This window comes from Phascolarctos cinereus, unplaced genomic scaffold, assembly GCF_003287225.1.
Source record: "Phascolarctos cinereus isolate Bilbo 61053 unplaced genomic scaffold, phaCin_HiC Scaffold_5;HRSCAF=322, whole genome shotgun sequence".
NCBI lineage: Eukaryota > Metazoa > Chordata > Mammalia > Diprotodontia > Phascolarctidae > Phascolarctos > Phascolarctos cinereus.
In genome coordinates this window covers 89,899,924-89,922,181 of record NW_027555958.1, presented here as the reverse complement: position 1 = coordinate 89,922,181, position 22,258 = coordinate 89,899,924, and the positions used below count along the sequence as shown (strand labels likewise).

The 22,258-nt window shown below is 35.7% G+C and overlaps 1 protein-coding gene across 1 annotated transcript in view; it reads right to left on the bottom strand.

Moving 5' to 3' along the window:
• PRKN (parkin RBR E3 ubiquitin protein ligase) overlaps nt 1–22,258 on the bottom strand; it is a 1,801,990-nt gene that overhangs the window by 935,294 nt on the left and 844,438 nt on the right. The window contains exon 5 of the mRNA XM_020986759.2: nt 21,842–21,925. Within this exon, the coding sequence (XP_020842418.1) occupies nt 21,842–21,925 (84 nt within the window). The remainder of the gene's footprint in view (nt 1–21,841; nt 21,926–22,258) is intronic.

Below are 22,258 nucleotides of genomic sequence, written 5' to 3'. Positions count from 1 at the left end.
AATTACTTTGTGAGAAAGTATTAAAGACATTACGACAATAAAGTCTTAAAGAGTGTCTGGGACCTGATATGTAAAAAAGAAATTTATCTTAGGAGGAATGTAATTTCAATAGCATTCTGGGATCAATTTTTCAGAGACGTTCAAAAGTAAGATAGTGAAATAATGGGAAAGATTACAAATGATATTGCTCCTCCAAAAAGTGATCAATAAACATCATCAACTATAGACCTATATGGACAATTTTTCATCTGAAAAAATGTTTATGAGAATGGACAATGGAAATGTAACCTGAGGGAATTTTTGCTTTGCTCTCTTAGTCCTTCTGCATCTGCCAAGGCTCAAGGTACTTCAGAATGGAATACGATATGAGTGACCATTCTGGCTGTCCAGATTCACAGGTAGGAGCTTATTCTACTGCAACCACCAAATCACAGGGACCGGAGCATTAAGGAGCCAGTAATCAGGATCTAGGGAAGGGAATGGCAAATTGGCACAAGCGCTGACTTTTCCATACACTATCCAGCAATTAGTGGAGTAGTAGCTTGCAAAATTTGTGGAGTTTCATTTTAAAGATTTAGGGGCTATATAAAAAGACCTGGAGTCTATGACTTAGAAAAAATTAACACTATATAAACCCACATCTTCCTCAAAAACTTACCCATGATGGCATATGCATCCTGGAGGAGGGAGAGGGCACAGGGTGAGATGGGAGAGAGAGACAGAGGGGCAGGAAGGGAGGCGGAGAAAAGTGAAACAGAAAGATAGATGGTCAGCAAGACAGACAGTAAGAGTGAGATACCATAAAAGAGAGAGCCCTTTGACGGAATTATGAGAAGGAAACATTAATTTTCACAAAGCCCAACATATTCACACCCACACAAATGAATGAAACCGAACGTATGTGATCTTGCTATACTTGTTGTCTGATAATTACCAAAACAAAAACTCTTGATTTAGGAAGGTAAATTGCAGCAACTTAAAGATTCTTCAAAATCATTGCTCATACTTTCTAAAGTCAGAGAAGGTCCGACCCCTGCCAGAAGTGACTTTGGAGATAATAACTTTATACAGAGAGGCTCAAAACAAAACAGGGCCTCACTAATGAGATCTACAGCCACTCAAAAGAGATTGGTCTAACAATGCATAATGAAAAAACAAAGTGGGAAAAAATTAATTTTTCTCAATTTTGTATTTAGACAACTCAGAGTGGCTTTATAGTACATCTCTCTTGAATAAACACAACAGATGGGCCTCAGAAATGTGTGGTTTCAGAAATAAATAAAAGGAAGAGGACAGGCTAGACTGCATTTGAGTAACTGAGCAGTGCTTTCAACAATCTTACAATCACTACCTGACAGAAAACTCTCGTCTTTTAACATTAACTTTCCCTATGTGATGCAACGTGGATGTGACTCTTGAAATACTGACTTCAGTAGAATAAAAATTGCAGCTAATGTACAGGACAATGGAAAGACACAAGAAGGATGACAAATAGGCTGCATCATATTATTAATGATGACTTGTTCATAAGTGGCACAAAATATGTTATAAAGGGCATATATTTAGTACTACACAAATTTCTATAAAAATACGACCAAGTTCAATTATAGGTATATAGAGAGTCTTGTAGAGGGAAGAAGACATAAAAGAGATAGTCTGAGGGCTATGAAACATATTAAAAGAACCAAAGGAAAGTTTCTAGTGTATTGATTGGATACTTTGTAGATGAGAATCATACAGAATGAGAAAGTATGAATGAGTTACATTTTGTATCACTGGAGTACTTATACTGAGGAAATTATGGCTTTATTCTAACTCTCAGAATTCTACTTATATTATCTAAACCAGGGTTTCTTAATCTAGTATCCAAGCATTAAAAAAAATATTGATAATGATATTTTAATATAATTGGTTTCCTTTATGATCCTATTATTTTACATCTTTAAAAATATTATTCTGGGAAAGAGTCCATAGGGAGCTTTACCACACTGCTAAAGGGGTTCATGAAACAAAAACAGTTAAGAAACTCTGGTATAGACAGACTGACCTGAAGAAGGTAGGAGAGAAATATGTAAAAAATGTTAAAGACAGGCAGCACTGTCTACTTCTTCCCCTTGCTCTTAATTTGATTATTTTCATTTTGTTTCTCTTTTTTGGGAAGCATTTCACTGACTTAGAAAACAAAAACAAAAGGTGATAAAAATTTAAAGAGAAAATGTCAGCACTAAAACAGTAAATCATGGTTTTAGAAGTGTTGCAAGACTGTAAACCAAAAGCCATAATATTTTATTCATAGTAAAATTACAAGTGAGATTAAATGAGATCTGCCTGTCAATAAGGGTAGAATTTGATTTGGACTTACATCTAAAATACTCCTTTAATCTCTACTCCACCCTCGAATCACTTTTACTGCCTAATTCTACCCAGAACTGCTGCCTTCTACCTTGATCGGTGAGCAAAAAGTTAACTGGCCAAATTTCATTAATCCTTTCAAAGCAGAAGTCAAATTTACTAGCACATTGCCCACTGACAGCAAGAATATAAACAAATAGCTTGCACCACAGAGGTAATGAAATGCTCAAAATTAATTATTTGGAGATCAACAAATTCAGAATACTCTGTTCATAGATTCCAGTCAAAAGAGATACTGCTTTGATCATCATATCATCCAATGTCAAAATATATTGTCTTAACCATAAATTCGATGTGAGTATATTGCTTTAAAAACAAGCACCTCTACCAAACCCAGAGATATAAAAGCTTTGAAGAGTTTTAATTGCCAGGCAGAGGAGATTGCATTTCTGTCCTTAAGGCAATTAGAAACCACTGAAGCTTGGGAGGGGAGGAGGGGGGGAAGAGACAGAAGGGTTATAACATGGGTGGATCTGCCCTTGTCAAAGGATACCTAGGCAACTGTGTGAAGGATAGATTAGAGAGGTGAGAAATTGGAGAAAGGGAAACTGATTAGGAGAATACTGCAAAAGTCCAGGTGAGATGTGATGAGACCTTGAACTTAGGTGGTTGCTATGTGACTGAAGGAAAGGAATAGATGAGAGATGTAGTAGAAATAGAACCAATAGGATTTAGTAATGGATCGGTACTGCGGGGTAGGTGAGCATTAAAATTTGAAAATGCCTCCAAGGTATTGAAAGTGGACAACTGGAAGGTTGGTGGCAACCTCCACAAAAAAACAGAAGTTGGGAAGAACGGTGGGGTTTGGAGGAAGACAATGAGTATTAATTTAGACAAGGAAAGCTTTAGAAATACTTATGGGACATGCAGGGAGAAAGATTCAGCTGGTGGCTAGCTGGTAGTACAAGCCCAGAACTCAGGAGAAAGATGAATGAGACACTTCTAGGTTTGGGATGACCATTTAACCCACAGGAACTGTTGAGATAATGTAAACAGAGGAGAAAAGAGAAGAGGTCCAGGAAAGAACCCTGGGATATATACATGAAAGGCAGGTAATGACCTGCAAAGAAGACTTAGGAGGAATGGTAAGAAGCATAGAAAAAGAACCAGGAGAACACAGTGTCATTAATAACAAAAACAAACACAATGACAACAGAGAAGAGAGAACATATAGGAAGAATGTTACATTGTCTTTATATAACAATATCACTAATAATGTCAGCTTATTATCTTCAAATTGATTCATCTAGATCTTATCCATGTCACAATCAATCAAGCAATAAACATTTATTACCTACCTATTATGTGCCAGGTACTGTGCTAAGAGATGGCAATACAAAATGAGGCAAAGACAGATAGACCTTTTCCTCAAAGAGTTTATGTGATAAGGGGGTAAACAACATACAAACAAATATGTAACAATAGCTATATGAAAGATAAATAGGAAAAGATAAACAGAGGGAACGCACTAGAATTAAAAGGAGTTGGAAAGTAAAAGATGGGATTTCACTTGGATTTAACAAAGCCAAAGAGTTCAGAAGATGGAGTTGAGGAAGGAGAGCATTCTAGGCATGAGGGATAGCCAGAGACAATGAACAGAGCTGAGAAATGGGGTGTCTTGTTTGTGGAACAACCAGGAGGCCAGTGTCACTGGAATGAAGATACATGGAGGAGAGTAAGGTGTAAAAAGGCTGGAAAGGTAGGAGATAGCTAGGTTATACCAAACGAGAGTTTTTGTTCCTGGAGGAGTATTTGTTCCTGGAGGCAAAAGGAAGCCCACTGGATTTTATTGAGAGTGCAGCAAGGTACTGTGTTCAGAGCTGTACTTTTGGAAAATCACTTTTGTGGCTGAATGGACAATGGATTGGAATGGAGAGATTTAAGGCAGATTTGCCCACTAGGAGACTATTAGAATAATCACGACATGAAGTTGTAGTGTCTGCACCAGAGTTAGGGTCATTTAAGAAGAGAGAAAGAAGTGTATTCTAGAGATGTTGCAAAGGTGAATTTGACAGCCTTTGGCAAAAAAAAAATGGTTGGGGCTGGAGAGTGAGAGGTAGTGAGGAGTTCAGGATGACTCCTATCTGCACCACTAAAGAGAGTATCCATACAAATGAGATAATAGTCAACTGATATAATCAAGTATGAAAACTAAAAAGTCAACTATGTTCAAGTGAATTCATACTTATGTTATTGAACTAGGTAGTATGAAGATTAAGAACTTTTTATGTCAAAATCACTTAATGGACTTAATGATATATATGTAAACAATAGTGAACCTTTCAGTTGGCATAACATATTAAAAGTAGAAGAAATGAAGACAGAGCATATACTAAAGATAAATATACCATATTCTCAGGACAAATAAGAGATGAATTACATTAATAGAACAGAGAAAAGGAATGACTGTTCTAGGGCCAGACTTCTCTATATAGGAACAAAGACTGAAAATCCTTTCATGGACTCACAAATGTTATCAATGTCCTCAGCAAAATGCCTTTCATTTTATAAACTCATAAAGCTTTATAAACATTTAATCATTAATCCCTACAACAGTCCGGTGAAATGTCAATTGTTACAATCCCCATGTCAAAAAAGGAAAAACAAAAATACAAAGTGGTTAATTAAGGTACCCATGTTAAAAGAATAACTGACATACTGCCTTATTTTGAGAAGAGCTTTTCAGAAGACATCTTGCTCTCCCAGTCATTAGTTAAAGTCAACTTTTCATTTTCTTCGATGCATATGTGTGTATATGTGTATATATGTGTGTGTGTATATGTGTGTGTGTGTGTGTGTGTGTGTGTGTGTATATATATATATATATATATATATATATAATATAACATGATGTATATAATACACATATAAATGTTAAAGGTGAGGGTAGGAAAGAGTATAATTAGGGATAAGAAGAACAGGAACAGAAAGTACCTGCATACAATTCCACAAATCAATTTTAGAAAGTAATTTCATTCCCTTCCCCTAGTATTTTAAAGGAGTTGGTAGAAAAGTCTCACTTACTGATCAACTTTCACTTTGTCATCTCTAGCCTGCTCTCTGATGAGGAGTGAAGCTGCCAAAAGGTAAGTGGAGGGAGGGCACAAGGACCAGTTAAATCCCCATGATCTACAAACTAGATAATCCTCTGATTAACTAAATGATCATAGATAATCGGGAGTTGACTATAAAGAGTAAGTTCAATCATCCACTAAGCAGATTCCCGCTGAGTAATGAACTTGCAGAAACATTAACAGTTAAGACAGAAGACAACCATATGGCCTGCTCTTAATGACTCAATAAATATAAGAAAACGTGAGACTCATACTTTAATCTGCCACTAAAACCTCATTTGTATGTTGTCTTTTCAGTTTCAAGGACCCAAACAATGCCAGCTTTCATTTACCTTTCTTTATATTTAGTAGAGATAACAGTGGGGTGTAATTGAGGGTTGAGAAGCAAAAATTAAGAAATGGGAAAAAGGATCCACTAATTTTTACAACTATACTTCCTCATATTTCACTCTTTGTGTTTCTTACTATATCCGTGCCAATAACATTGCTAATAATAAAAAGAAGATAATTAAATACAACTAAAGTATACTTTCCTATCTCTATGCCTTTGCCATTGTGATTTTTTTCTACCTGCAATGCTTTTTTTTTCTTCTTCCATTCTCAACCTCTAAAGTCCTTCCCATCCTTGAAGGACCAACTCAAACATCTTCTCCTCCATGAAGACTTTGATTCAACATAAATTCATTTATGAAGTGGGATCACACACACACACACACACACACACACACACACACACACACACACAAATGGATTATTTCTGGCCTCCAATTTCTTACCTTCAAGAATTTACCTTCTACTTGATAGGTGAGGGAGTAGACACATGCAGGCAAATGATTTCAAGAGCGAGGGCTCTAGAAAGTGGGGGAATGGTGTTAGTAAAGCCCTAATATAGTGGTTGGCACTAGAGTTCAGCCTTTAAGGAAGCTGGAAGTACAAAGGGTCAAAAGTGATAAGGGAATATATTTCTGCCATCAAAAGGATTAATTGTGGAAAATCTTGGAGATAGAAGGTGGCATGTCAATTTCAGGGAATAGTGAGTAGGATGATTTGGCTGGAACACAGCCTTACCTGCTCCTCTCCAGGCACAAGGGATCATTCCTTATTCTGAACCACTAAAAGTCTTTATTTTTCCTATGGTACTTAACACATACTGCCTTGTTTTAGTCATTTGTGTACATGCCACCTCCCCCATTAGATCACAAGTTCTTAGAGCTTATTTATATTTCTGTCCCCACATTTCCAAGTACAGATGTCTTACATAAAATTAGGCACTCATCAACTATTTTCTGATTGGAATTTTCCCCTTTATATGTGAATTTCTTTTAATGCCACTTACTTTATTAATGAGATCTGTTGGAGGAAAATTCACCTTCTTTCCACAGAATTTTGTGCACCAAACAGTGAAGTGAGTGCCAAAGATTTTCTCTGGTAACTACTATTAATAAGGCTTCTAAACCATGTTCCTTGTATTTCTCTACTCCTTTTTTAGCGTGGTACAGTATAAATAGCTTTGAACTTGGAGTCACAGAGGCTGAGTTCAAATCTCACCTCTGCCATTTTCTAGCTATATGACCTTTATAATTTAGCTTCTTTGGGTCTCAGTTTTTTTTTAATTGATTTATTTTTAGTTTCCAATAATCACTTCCATATGCTTTTGAGTTTTAAATTTTTCTCACCCTCCTTTCCGACTTCCCTCCCCAAGACAGCATGCAATCTGATATAGGCTCTACATATACATTCCTATTAAACATATTTTCACATTAGTCATGTTGTAAGAAAGAATTAGAACCAATAGGAGGAACCACAAGAAAGAGGAAATAAAACAAAACAGAAGGAAAAAAAAGAGCAAATAGTACGCTTCGATCTGCATTCAAACTCCATAGTTCTTTCTGTGGATGTGGATAACGTTTTCCATCATGGGACTTTTGGAGATGTCTTAGATCCTTGCATTGCTGAGAAGAGCTAAGTCTATCAAAGTTAGTCATTACACAATGTGGCTGTTACTGGGTACAATGTTCTCCTGGTTCTGCTCACTTCACTCAGCATCAGTCTATACAAGTCTTTCCAGGTTTTTCTGAAATCTGCTTGCTCATCATTTCTTACAGCACAATAGTATTTCATTACATTCATATACCACATCTTGCTCAGCCATTCCCCAATTGATGGGCATCCTCTCAATTTCTAATTCTTTGCCACCACAGAAAGAGCTGCTATACATATTTTTGTACATGTGGGTCCTTTTCCCATTTTTATGATCTCTTTGGGATTCAGCCCAAGAAGTGCTATTGCTGGATCAAAGGGTATGCCACATTTTTATAACCTTTTGGGCATAGTTCCAAAATGCTCTCCAAAATGGTTGGATCATTTCACCAACAATGCATTAGTGTTCCAATTCTCCCACATCTTCTCCAACATTTATCATTTTCCTATTCTGTCATGTTGGCCAATCTGATAGGTATGATGTGGTACCTCAGAGTTGTTTTTATTTCCATTTCTCTAATCTATAGTGATGTATTTTTTTCATATGACTATAGATGGTTTTACTTTCTTCATCTGAAAACTATATACTTTGACCATTTATCAAATGGGAAATGACTTGTATTCTCGTAAATTTGACTTAATTCCCTATATATTTTAGAAATGAGGGCCTCAGTTTCTTCATCTGTGAAATGGAAGGGCTGACCTCTCAAGCCCCTTGAATTTCCAGATCTAAGATATTTGATCTCTAATCTGGACAAATGACTGGAAATTCTCTCTAAATAGCCTATCTCCAAATTTTATGTCAATTAGGCCTTAGTTCTGAATTAGCATTTCTATGCTGACCAGGCAAGCCCCCCCCCCATGCCTTTTCCCTACCTCCTTCCTTCTCTCTCTCTCTCTCACTCGCTCTCTCTTTCATCCTCCTATCTAGTAACCTTATTTTTTAAAAAGCCATGTTCTGAATAAACTGAAGATGACATATTAGTCACCTCTTCCCTTAAATGCTCACACATATATCACTTCTTTAGTAATCTGAAGTAGAATTGCAGCAGTAATAAATTTCATTAATCTCTCTGAGCCTTAGCTTCCTCATCTGTAAACTGGAAATTATACTACTTGAAATTCTAATTCATAGACTGGGTATGAAAAAACTGAATGAATGAATAAAGTATTTATTCAGTGCCTTTTATGGGCAAAACACTACACCTAGTACTGGGGATACAAAGAGAAAAGTAAGACAGTTTCTGTTCTCAAAGAACTCCCATTATAATGGGAGTGACAAGACATTTAGAAGATTTTGGTTACAAGACAGATGGAAAAATCCCATTCTTCTTGGGATACAGCAACAAATCAGGTTAATGGCTCTCTTTAATGTCACTTCCACTGATAAAATTCTATCAGTTTCTGATTTTGAACCATTCAACAGTGCCAAGGATTTTAGGAGTAAGAAATTTCTTTTCTGGTTCTTCAGTTGCTGTGGCTGTAGCATTTGTAGAAAATGCTTCATAAACTATAAAACATATAAAACTGTATGATTACCATTTATATTAGATGTCTTCTATGCTATCTTATTCTGGGGCAGCAAGTACTCTTATACTCAATGCTCCAAAGAACCTGTGATCTTATTGGTGTGGATATTTGCTCCAATGAGGCAAATCACAACCCATCTGTGCCTGTCCATTCTGTGGGACTTTCATCTATGGCCTCATTATTCTGGGTGTGTGTGTGGGGGGGGTATTCCCCACAGCGCTGCATATCTTCCTTATATTCATCTTATATTTTACAGATATCACCATTAGAACACATGGGCTGTCCATCAGTTTGCTTTGGGAAATTGCCTTTGGTAGCAAGCACATAACAAATAATATGGTTATGGGCCTTTTACACAGAAGAACTTAATGGAATTTATTTATCTCAATAAATGTATATAGAGCTGAATTTTTACTGAACCTGCTTAGGAGAAGTTCATTCAACTACTCTAGGAGTTTTGAGGAAACCAGGAATAGTTATATATCACTCTACTTGGAAAGGGAAGGGTTGCTAAGGAGAAAGGGGAAGTCAGTGTACAAAATTCAGTATCATTTAATCCCATAATCAACTTGACTCTTGCATAAGCAGGCCATTAAATTTCTCTTAATAATAAGGCATGTGCATAAAATTAGAGTCTAAAAATATGACCTTATTTTATTTTGAAATTATTTGTGGATGAATGTTTCCAACAGCCTCTTGGAATGCTTGATTCCTTCAGCTGAAATTTCACCTTCTACAGAAGCTTTTCATTGTCTTCTGAGCTGTTAGTACCTTTCCTCTGAGATTATCTTCATTCTACTCTGCATATTTTTTGTATGTATTTAATCATTTACATGTTGTCTCCCCTCTAAGAAAGTGAACATCTCAAAGGTAGGAAGTTCAGCTTTTTCTTTGTATCCACAGTGCTTAGTATGGTACCTGGCACAGAGTAAGCACTTAATAAACATGTATCATTTCATTGATTGATAGGTCAATACCTAGAGACTCTTGGATTATCAGTATAATGTGGTAGCAACTAGCATCTTGCTGCTCATTTGGAGGTCTACAAGGCCAAATGCCACTCTAATCTTTATAATGGAAATGCATGAGTGTTGTGCATTTACATGGCTTCAAAGAAAAACAAATTAGTAATCTATGCTTTGTGGAAATAACTGGTCCAAAAGAACTCTGTCCAATTGGGTTTCGCTTTGATTTTCCTTTATATTTTGCTTAGATTCTCTGATCACATTCAAATCAAATTTTCCCATGATAATTTTCAAGTTTGGTACACCAGTAATTATACTATCTTCAGTAAATATCTCACATGTCTCCAAAACGAAACAAAACAAAACAAACCAAAAAAAACCCTCAGTTATATTATGGTTGTTGATAAGTTTTTGAAAATTAGATTGACCTGAGAAAGAGATGATGGTTTCTTAATGACTATCATCAAGGCATGATGAAGTATGTCTCTCATAGAATCATCAATCACCTTTTTGAAAGATCAAGACAGCCCCTCTCCCCCTTCCAATCTGATATGCCTGGCTTTTCTCTTGCCCCATTACACTAATACCTTCTGTCTCTTCTTCTCACTCCATTAGGCTCCTATATATATCTGTGCTGAGGATATCACATACCCACCTTCAACAGTTAATCCATGATATTTCCGTTTCGCTCCCTATCTGCCCTGGCAGTGAAACATTTGGTGATAGGTATCTACATATTTATTCCTTCTTTGCTTCTGTTCTCAAAATGTCTCCTCTTTTCACTAACTGAATTTGCAATCTACTACTGAACCATATTTTTCCTCCTAATACGATCCTCACTAAAAGACAATCATTTCTTATGTCCTATTCTACACTACGGGATTTTAGAAACTGCTCTTCTTTTTTACTCATCACTGTAAATTTCCTTTGTTGCTACATCAATGTGTTTCCTTGGAGATCTTTGTCTATTTCTTTAATATTGCCTTAGAGATAGCTGACATGACTAGTTGGTATCAATCTATGGCAAATCAATAAGTAGCTTGTGGCAAGAGAGAACTGAGACTGCTTTTACTATTAATAAAATGAGAGATAAATTATGATGTACCTTAAATCACCATTTGAGTTTCCCTAAACCTCCTTACTAATAACTTGACATAGAAATATTTAGCTGATATGAGATAAGTCAGTGAAATCAATAAACATTGTTAATTGCCTAGTAAGTGTTGGGCACTGTGCCAACTCTGAGAAAAAGAAAAAAATAATAAAATTAGTCCCTGACCTCAAGGGACTTAGTTTCTATCAATAACTTCATTTTTTTGCAAAAAGATACAGATTTTGACATCATTTTAAAATCTAATAGTTATGCATAAAAATCTGAATTAAAATAATAATATAAAAATACATATAAATAGAAGTTGTTAATTTTATTCGGATTCACTGGAGAGCTTTGTTACCTCAACAGAAACTATCCACATGTTCTATTTATTACCATGATTGGACACAGAGAGACTTATGCTTACCAAGTAAAAGAAATTAGATTTGAAATTATTTAATACATATATAAGTCAGAAATATTCAAACCGCATTTTTGTTTTGTTTTAATTTTTCTTAACTACAACCATCAACAAAAATTCAAATACATAAATAAAACTGATTGCCTAAAACAGCAAACTCCATTATTCATGAGATGTTTTCTAAAAACGTGCCTCTGATGAGATAATAACCCTATTCTACCCCTATGTATTCTCCTGGACCTTTTCTTCTATATACTTTTTTCTGATTTTGTCACTGTTATTTTTTCTTTAACACTTTCTGTCAAATGTCTGTCATCATTCTGATTTTACTTTCTTTACTCTTTCCCATCATGTTTTCCCATTCTTTATAATGATTTTCATATCTGTTATTTCTTATGGGGCCATAATATTCCATTATTCTCATAAGCTACAATTTATTCAGCCACTCCACAAATACTGGGCAAAGGGGTGGTTTATAAATTTTTGCTATCACAAATAATATTTCCTCAAACTTTTTTTTATGGAGCTATCTTTTTTTTCTTTCAATTGTAGCAATAGGGTACAGTCCTGGGTATGAGACCAATGAGTCATAGGGCATATTCTTTGTGCTTCTTCTATGTTGTATTTGCCCTATTTGAAAGAGTGGTGGCCTGAATTAATGAATACAGAGGTATTCTTGGATGTCAGGAGGACCAGGTTTGAAGGAACAGTTTTAATATATTCTGGATGCATAACCCTATGTATATCACTTAACTGACCTTTTAGTTCCCCATTAAATTCTCTAAGACTAGGTATAATAGTTGCCAAACTGCACTAGTCAAGGGTCCTCACCAAGAGTTTTCTAGATCAGAGATGTCAAACCCAAACAGAAACAGGCATCACTAAAATATATTAAGGATCCTTGTAGGGCATATTGACTTAGAAAACCACTATGTTTCACTGTATTTTTATCTACTTTCAAAAATATTTCCATTGTATTTTTATTTATTTTGTTAAATATTTCCCAATGTTATTTTAATCCACTTCAGGTGATCAGGAGAAGCCCTCAGGAGAGTTGCATGCAACACTCAGCCAGGCCTCCTATTTGATGCCTCTGCTCTAGAGTAAAAAAATCACAGGTTTGGACCCACCTCATACCCTTACTCATCCCTCCTTCAAAAGCCCTAATTTGTTGCTTAAAATCTGTCATAAGTAGTAAAGTTCAGAATTAATCAGTTATCATCACTGTAGTTTGACTTCAAAGTTTCCATAAAATAGTTTTGTTTCCCATTTAAAAAAAAAGGAATTAATTTATTTGGGAGGCAGGTAATGCAAATTTTCCTTCTACTACATTATAGGACAATATTTAAAAGTGTAAAATGTGGATCTCTTTTCTACTCATCCCTTTATCTTATTTATTTACCTTCTGTAAATAAATATCAATATCTTCCTATCAACCTGACACCAAAATACTCCTACCCAAAGGAAGCAATTACTTCTTACCCACCAGTATAACAAAATAGTACAGGGAAATGTCTTGCACACAGTTACTAATTAATAAATACTTATTGAACTGAATTGATATTGGGGGTTTGGGGGCTGGTTCAAACACCTGGCTGTCTGGATTTGAAGATACTGCCATTGATGGTAATTATCATCTGAGTATATGGGTATAATCAACAAAAAGAAACAACTGGGGACTAACATGCCTTCTGTGTGCAATGCAAATGAAGATAGTTGTGTCATATGGTGACACATAACCTGTTGCTGTCTGAACCTATGATTCTGTTGTCTTTCGGTCAGCCTTGGCTGAAAAGAACCACACTGTTCTTCTTAGAAGGCTAGAAAATAGAAAAAAAAACTTAGGAAGTATGTGTGTGTGTGTGTGTGTGTGTGTGTGTGTCTGTAAAGATATATAAACACCTATGCTGAGTAACCCTACATTTTTATTTTTCATGAGCTTAAGTAAAAAAAAGTCTTCTAATTTTCCCTGTCAAATGAGGTTGTGGATCTGGCAAAATTCATATACTTAGAAAATCATTTTCAGCAAACCAAAAATATTATTTCAATACTCCATAAATCCAAGTTATTTACTCCTAATAGATTCTTATTTTTTGCTTATTTTATTTTAGGCAATGTCAACCAATAATTTGAAATGAGTGATACAGACTATAAGGTACTACTTTTGGTTCCACAAATTAGATCATTTTATATATTGAGCCTAATAGGCACCAATGTGAGATAAATAATTTTTATATGGTATGAACTGAAACATTTCTTATATTAAACAAAATTAATAACTAAGTTATTTATCACAATTTGGGAGAACTTTATTGTATTACATTTGAATATGAAATTCAGATTTATATAATTCTGAATTGTCAATTATTTTACTCTTTCTGCTATGGAAAGAATTCATTCTGAAAAGCATGGCATTAAAAGCCCTTCACAGTCTCGCTTATATCTTATATACTGAATCAAACACCCTCAATAGGCTCTTTGCTTTAGCAAAATCAAACTCCATGCCAGTCCCCAAACTAGGCAGACTGACTTGCCTCCACACCTTTGCACAGTCTGAATTCCATGTCCAGAAGGTACTCCTTTTTCATCTATGCCTCTTGAAATAATCCTTAACTCCGCTCAAGGCTTTCTCAGCTCATGTGCCACTGCTTCTATCAACAGCCTATTGTCTTCTTCTTAGCTGAATTTTGAATTAGTTGAATCCAGTTATTATAAAAGATAGGCATGAAGAAAGAAAGAAAGAAAGAAAGAAAGAAAGAAAGAAAGAAAGAAAGAAAGAAAGAAAGAAAGAAAGAAAGAAAGAAAGAAAGAAAGAAAGAAGAAAGAAAGAAAGAAAGAAAGAAAGAAAGAAAGAAAGAAAGAAAGAAAGGGACGGAGGGAGGGAAGAAGAGAGGGAGAGAGAGAAAGAGAGAGAGAGAGAGAGAGAGAGAGAGAGAGAGAGAGAGAGAAAGAAAAGAAAGAAAAAAAAAGAAAGAAAGAAAGAAAGAAAGAAAGAAAGAGAGAGAGAGAAAGAAAAAAGGAGGGAGGAAGGGAGGTAAAGAACGGAGAGGAAGGGAAGGAAGGAAAGAAGTGATGGATACGTAGATAGATGATAGAGAGATAGAGCACAGCAGATAGATGGAACAACAGACTCAGCATGTTTACATGTTGTATCCTCGTGTCTTTTCTTTGAGGGTCCCATTTTCCATTTTGATTTTGTTGACCCAATGACTAGCACAAGGCCTTCAACTTCATAAATACCTGTTGGATTGAGTGGGAATGAAGTCTATCAAAAGCCAAAAGTTTCACTGAACTTGGTTCTTCATTTCCCCTGCTCTCACACTTGAAAATTCAGAAGCAGCATCCACACCCTCCTGTTAAGCAGAGAGGATGAAGTTTCCCTACTCCCGACTTAAGCAAATCCCTCTGCTTTCACCTTGGTATAACTCCTAGTTACCTTCTCCAGGGCCTTCCTCCAGCAACAGTTTCCTCATTTTTTCAGGCACTTTCATTTCCACTTTTGCTCTTGCTTGTAAACAAACTCATCTTCTACCACACACACACACACACACACAGAGTTCCTTTGATCCTTATACTATATCCCTCTCCTTTCCACAATTTCCTAAACTTCTTTAAAAGCTGCCTTCAAATGATTGCTGACACATGCTCATCATCTTGCCTTTCTTCAATCCCTTGCTATCTGCCTTCTGCCATTATTATGCTGAAATTACTCTCCCAAGGGTCACCAATAACCAGCTGCCAAATCCAATAGAATTTCTTTCTTTTTTTTTTTTCTGGTTCATTTTTCCTTATGCTCAGTCTGTTTCTGTGAGTAGCGTTGTATCATAACTGCCTCTTATACTAACCTACTTGGTGTAGGTCTTCATCGAATTTCTGAATAGGTAAATGATTATCTCTCATGCAAAGATTTCTCCTAGTTCAAGGGTTATTACCTAGGGTTCAGAAAGCCCCAAATGCCCATGAATAGATTTTAGGGGGTATAGTAGGAGCATAGGTACACAGAACTAGTCTTTCATGAAGCAAAGTAATCACTTCAGTCAAGGTCTCCAGGTGAAGCCAGAAAAAGGAAGCAAAAGAACAGTTCCATCACAAAGCACACAGTGAAGCAATGAAACAATATTTAGCAGCAACCAGAAGTGACCAGGGGATCAGGGGAGCAATGTCCAGCAGAGATGACACTAGCAACAAAAACCAGCAGGTTGCAGGCCTGGTGGAAGCACTGTAACAACATCACTGGAAAATATCAACAGCCCTGAAGGGTCACTCAGTGCATATGCATTGGTATTGCATTCTCTCTATATTTATATATCCCTCTATACACACGGCCTGGCCACACATTTCCTTATGTGCAAATCCAGCTACATGCGAACTATAGCTACATATGTTCCCTATATGTGTCTATTCTTCCTGACTGTGTGCTTATTTGGGTGGAGAGTATGTCCCGGGTTTATGGGGGATATGTTTTATTGCTACTTTTCTCACTCCACTATTTCACAAAATGCCTTTGCAATGTCCTCTGACTGCCTAGACAAGGTAAACACTCCAGTGAGGTTTAGTGAGTTACAGCTGACTAGAATATCATGAATATTGGCTAGTATCATGTGAGGGACCCATTCTCTGAGTTGTGGGGTACCCCTGTGTGCTACACCAATATAAAGAGAGACAATAATTTAGCAAAAACATCGATTCAAAATCTAAAATAATTGTCTGTTTCATTTTTTGAAAAAAACCTTTATAGTACTTTTTGCTTTCATCAAGGGAAAATATCTATACAATAGACTGTATAATACAATAATAATGAAGGAAAGTAAAAGGGAAAGGAGGCCTCATGACTGAAGAATTCATTTTTGAAAAGATCCCAAAAAGGATAAATTTTTAAAAGCTAACATTTAATGATCAGGGGGAGGTTGCTTTCAAATTTCCAGACTTATAATCTAAGCAGCTAAGTTTTCTAAAAATATATGGCAGAGATCTTAATGCATGTGTGTCTAAAGGCACATATGTATAAAGAGCTATACCTAATCATATATACATATGTATTAAGTATATAGCTTCTGCTCACTATAGCACAAGGTTAAACATACTGTGAAGGATTATGGATTTATACAAAAAGTTGAAACTTCATGTCATTGAAAAAGGCCTGGTAAGTTTAATTTCATTCATGCAAGGAAATCATTTATGCAGTCTTACCATGAATCTGAAATTACTTTCCTTTCTGCTTCATATATGTGTGGATAAGTATATATGTATATCTGTATACTTACCCTGAGTATTCACACACAAACATATTGCAGATAGATATTTATGTATATGCATATATGCATGTGTGCCTACTTACATGTAAATGTGCATATGGAGGGGATTCTACAGACCAAAGTGAATTCTTCCTTCACTTGGACTCAACGAGAACAGTGAATAGATTTAGGCAAATTTTTCATCTTATTGTTGTTGCAAATTTGGACTCCTCATTGTGGTATTTCCATGGCATAGTTTAAACTTCTATATGAAATGATGTACTCATCAATGTCTTTTCCTTTTTCTTGTTCCTATGTTTTATGCCAATAACTTGTTTTAAAACAGGTTGGGTTCATTCAAGCTGTTATAATTGCCTGTTCTGTCTTCTTCTCACCTTTATCCTTTCTTCAGGGATGGGGCTCAATTTGATCTTTGCTCTAACTAGCCCATGGTCTGACTATAGACAGAAAGCTCATTCTGTAATGGCTCCCACATCAGTAATCAGTTGCTGCTTAGCTGAAAGTTTCCTTCTTTTAAACATGATGTTATTTTTGGCTTACCTTGCCCAATGCTTTTTACTCTCTTCTAGAAGAAAGTATTCTTAATATTCAAGCAGGAGTTTCTAAGCAGTCTATGAGTCTTTGGCCTCCTTTCTATCTTTATTTTGAACCATATTATCGAGCATTTTTTACCACAGGATCATAGATTTGGAGTTAGAAGTATGGAAGAAAATTCTATGCTCAGCACTATAGGCAAAAACTTGCTAAAAACATTTTTTACTGATATGTTATTATTCTAAATCCAAGCATAGCTCTACTTGAGAAATAAATACATAAATTGTATATATTGAATATATTATTATAACATATAATTTATATATAAAATGGTATATCTAAACATATATGTGTATGTGTTTATCTATATATAAATTATATGTGTATATATATATATATATATACTCACACACACATACACACTCACTGTATATAAACAGTATAAACACCCAGGACTCACTCATGCTCTTGGATGTTTCTTCTCTCAAGTCATTCTGATGTCTCAATTTATAGGATTCTTGACCAAGGAGTATTTCAAAATCAAGACTGTGCTAGGGCCTAGAGTTTGAGTAACAGTTTGCTTCATTAAATAAAATAATAATAATTTAATTTTTATTCCAGCTTCTAAGAATCATTTCAAACCATCTTACTATTCCCTTAAAGGATTCTCCTTTCTAGCAGGTAGGTACCACCCAAATTTCAAGTCATCAGAGACTTCTAATATGTTTGTTAATTCTCTTCACCCCTCATTAAGTGGGTGGAACATGGAGCAAGAAGACAATTCTTGGTGGCCACATAAGTGCTAGCATAGACTGGGCATTATGCTAAACTGGGGATATGAATATGAGAGACAGGCCCTAAAAAATTTACATTCTTATAGAAGACAACCACCATAAAGGGGACTGGTGTACAAAGAAAAATGAAGTTACAGGGATGGTGAGTAAAGTCATTGGACAATCTAATGACAAGCCTTTTAGAGAAGTAATAATAGTATTGATTTGGTTGCAATTTACTTTTTTTTTCTTGAAGTTCTTTAATATTTCACTTTTTAACAGCTTGAGGCACAGGCAACATTAAAAAATTCATCTTTTATAAGATTAAAAGTTCTGTATAGTGCTTACTTATATAATAAACCAATATTCTTGAAATTTCTATAACATTTTATATTCTGAGCAACACCTCTGTCCACAGGTTGAATTAATAACGTAACAAAAGCAGGCATGATGACGGTAAAAATATTGTACTCCATTTGGGTAATTGCTAAAATCATCTGACAGAATAACTCTGCTACCTTCAAGTAAATGTGTGTCCAAAATGCTGCTGATGCTTTACACCAAGTATGAAATTCTAGAACAGATCAAAAACATTTGTCCAGGGGCAGCTAGGTGGTGCAGTGAATAGTGCTCTGGCCTTAGAATCAAGAGGACCTGAGTTCAAATCCAACCTCAGACACTTAACACTCACTGTCTGTGTGACCCTGGGCAAGTCACTTAACCCTAATTGGCTCACTAAAAAGCAAAAAACAAAACAAAACAAAAAACTGTCCATACAAAGAAACCTGTCCACCTCTGAAAGCTCATGACTTTTCATTTCCAAAGGTTTTATGTGACTGTGTACACAATTTGTTCTTTTCTTAAATGGGGTGGTAGGGGATAGGAAAGGGGCACATCTAATTCACTTCAACGTAACAGGCTTTGACATTACCAAAATGAACTTGAGTTTCATAAAAGATAAAATCCTTTAGGAAGAGAACATGGACCAGTCCTACACGCAGACTTCTAAAAAAATTCAGAACTTAGTTGCGATTTATAGAGCAAAAAGTGAAAATGGATTTCTACTCCTAGATATTCTGTAAGGACTACTCTCAAGTGACCATGTACATTATTTCCCAAAAAGGAGTATCTCTTCCCCAGGAATGGAAAATATATTGTCCAAGTTAGAGAATATGTATTCCATCTTCCTAGAGGAACAGAACAATAGAAAAATAATATAGCTCTAGCATAATCTGTGGATGGGGAAAGGTAACAAATTAGACTCAGAATCAGGAGATTCAATAACCAAATCTCTCTGACGTCCCTTCTTCTAGGATCTGGACTGACAGGGCAAAAAGGAAAAAAAAATTATTTTTAGTGTGCAGACTTTGAATTATAATTAAAAAAAACTTCTAGTCTCCTCTCCCCCATTTATGCATTTTCCTTTATTGTTAGAGGAAAATTAAATGGAACAATTAACTTGATGCCTTTTTCTTTTGCGTGTGAACAAGGCTACTTATTTGTGACTTCCTTAAAATCTGTTATATTTTACAAATCAGGTGTAAAAGAAAGACTCAAGCTGGATCCTAGAGATGGCATGGACGAGTCTCTGGGAAAGAAACATTACTGGTCAGAGCTACTTTACAAAAATTTTATCCATGCATAAAATTTACTTCCGATCTAGAGTTACTAGATAGGAAGAGGATGTCTATTAAGACTATTTAAAGCATACTTCAACATTTGTGGGCAACACACAAATCATGCTTCCCTGGGTTTATCTGCTATCTGTGTATAACGGCATTTGCATTTTTAAAAACATCCCTTCATGGCTTCAAATTTTAGATCTGACTGAATAATAAATTTTACTATACATTTTTGTTCTTATTATCCCTTTTGGCAATCCAGTAGATTTCAGGGATAACTCAGGTCTAATGTGTTGAGCCCAAATATTTTACCTGTTGCTAGTGACAGATACTATGTTTTAGAGAGACTATTAGCTGCCAGCTGGTTGTGACAGTTTGTGAACTAACAATGACATTTGTGTTGGCATCAGAGCAGTGTCTCTATTTCAGCAGTGCTGACATCTCCACTGCCAAAACAGAGAAAATGTATGCCATCATATTGTTATGGCCTCAAGCTACTCAGGGTAAAAAATAAAAGAAAATATCACAAAATATAAACAATGCAATAAAATACTAGCCATAATAGCACCTGTCCTGATAAACTTAAGAACTAAAATTATTCTGAAATTATTTTTAGAATTCAAAAATTTTTCAAAAATAACTTTCCTAAGATTATCATCTTAGGCTGAAGATGCAGAATATATTTTTAGGTAAGGCCAATGTGGGAATTTGCTTGCTTGACTACACATATTTGTTGTGAGGGTTTCATCTTTCTTCTTTTGTTCAACTAGGGGGAGGAAAAAAAGGGAAGCAAATAAACATTTCTACACCATCTACTATGTGTGAGGAGCTATGTTAAATAACTTTTACAAGTATTATCTCATTTGATGCTCACTAAAACCCTGTGAGATAGGTGCTGTGCCATTTTACAATTGAGGAAACTGAGGCAGACAGAGGTCAATTAATGTTCCCCAGGTCATACAGCTATTAAGTGTCTGAGGGTGGATTTGGACTCAGACCTTCCTGATTCCAGGTACAAGGATTTATCCACTGCACCACCAATTGCAAAGGGATGTACAAGAAAAATAAAATAAGTGCTTGTTCGTTGAAAGAAAATAATTTTAAAATAGGTTCTATACTTACTAAGGAAGACTGCATTAAAGACTGGACCAGTAATTTCACTACTTTGGGAACTCTAAGGTAAGGGAGCATTCATAAAACTGTAGGTAAGCAACTTATAGTCCCAGAGAGAAGCCTAGAACCCTGAGAAATTGATTGACTTGCCTGGGTTCCTTTGCTCAATACTTATCCAGGGCAAGTCTTGAACCTATGTCTTCATGGCTTCTGGGGCTATCTCCAGTCATCCTGATCTATAACTCACCACTAGACTCAGATGGCCTCAAAGGAGAAAGTGAAGCTGGTGACTTCACTTAAATCCTCACTTAAATCCAATTCACTTGCATGTCATGTCATCACCTCGCTGATGTCATGGTGCTCTTTGAAAAAGAACTACAAACAACAATGATGGTTTCCATACTAGCTCTCTATTCAGTATGTAACACTGCTTCTCACACTAACCAAATGCGTTATACATAAAGAGGTAAGCACAAAGTTGGAGAGCATGGGCTTGTACTAAAGACATTCAATAATCCACGGCACATTTTCTAAAAGAAAAAAAAATTTCTGCAAGTCAGGAAATTGGGCAAGAAAAGATGGTAACAGAAAAGAAAAGGCAATTTTCTGGGTTAAATGGAACATAAATGTAAAATACCATTATGGAGCATGACAGAGAGATTAACATCAAATCTTCTCTCCCTACCCTACCTCCCTCATTCTATCTGCTAACCTCTTATTCATTCCATTAATATCACTTTATGAAGAAGTTCTTAGAATTGCAAGGAATCAATACCCAAAACTGAATAATTCCCAGGAAAGGTGCTATAAGCAGATCAAAAGCAACTGTATACAATGCTATTTTAACAGGACTAGGAGTATCATTTAGGTGAGAAAAAAATCTTTTGGTGATGGCAATTATATGGGAATCACATCAGGTTTTGGTTCTGTCCAGCCCATTTGTTAGCAGAAATATACCACAATGAACTCTAACTCTTGCAGGGCATTTTGGATCTTAGGTATACATTTCACAAATTGATAGCATCATTCTTTTCTCCAAAAAAGCATTGTCTTTTGGCCAGGTACTTACCGCTCCAGTTCCATTGCAATCTGGGGAATGGCAAATGCCATTTATCCTGTTTGAAATCAGGACATCATCCCAGCATGATGGACCCTTGGAGAGAAAGAGAAACAAAACATTTAGTAATTTAAAGGTAATGTAGTTTATTTTCTATTGAAGTTTGTTTAAATCTACTCTGACTTATGGAATGATGACAAAACACTACTACTTTTGAGCAGAATGAAACATTTACTTAGTTACATTACATACTCTGAATCTGGCTTTATTCCCTGGCAACAAGGTTTCCACATCTCACTTTTTAAATCGTGGATACTAGGTGAGAGGAAGGAGAATCCCAATTTGTTTGAAGGCACAAAAATTATTCCTTCACTTTCAAAGGAGAAAGAGATTCTTAAATTGTACTAGAAATCATTATATTTCTGTTCT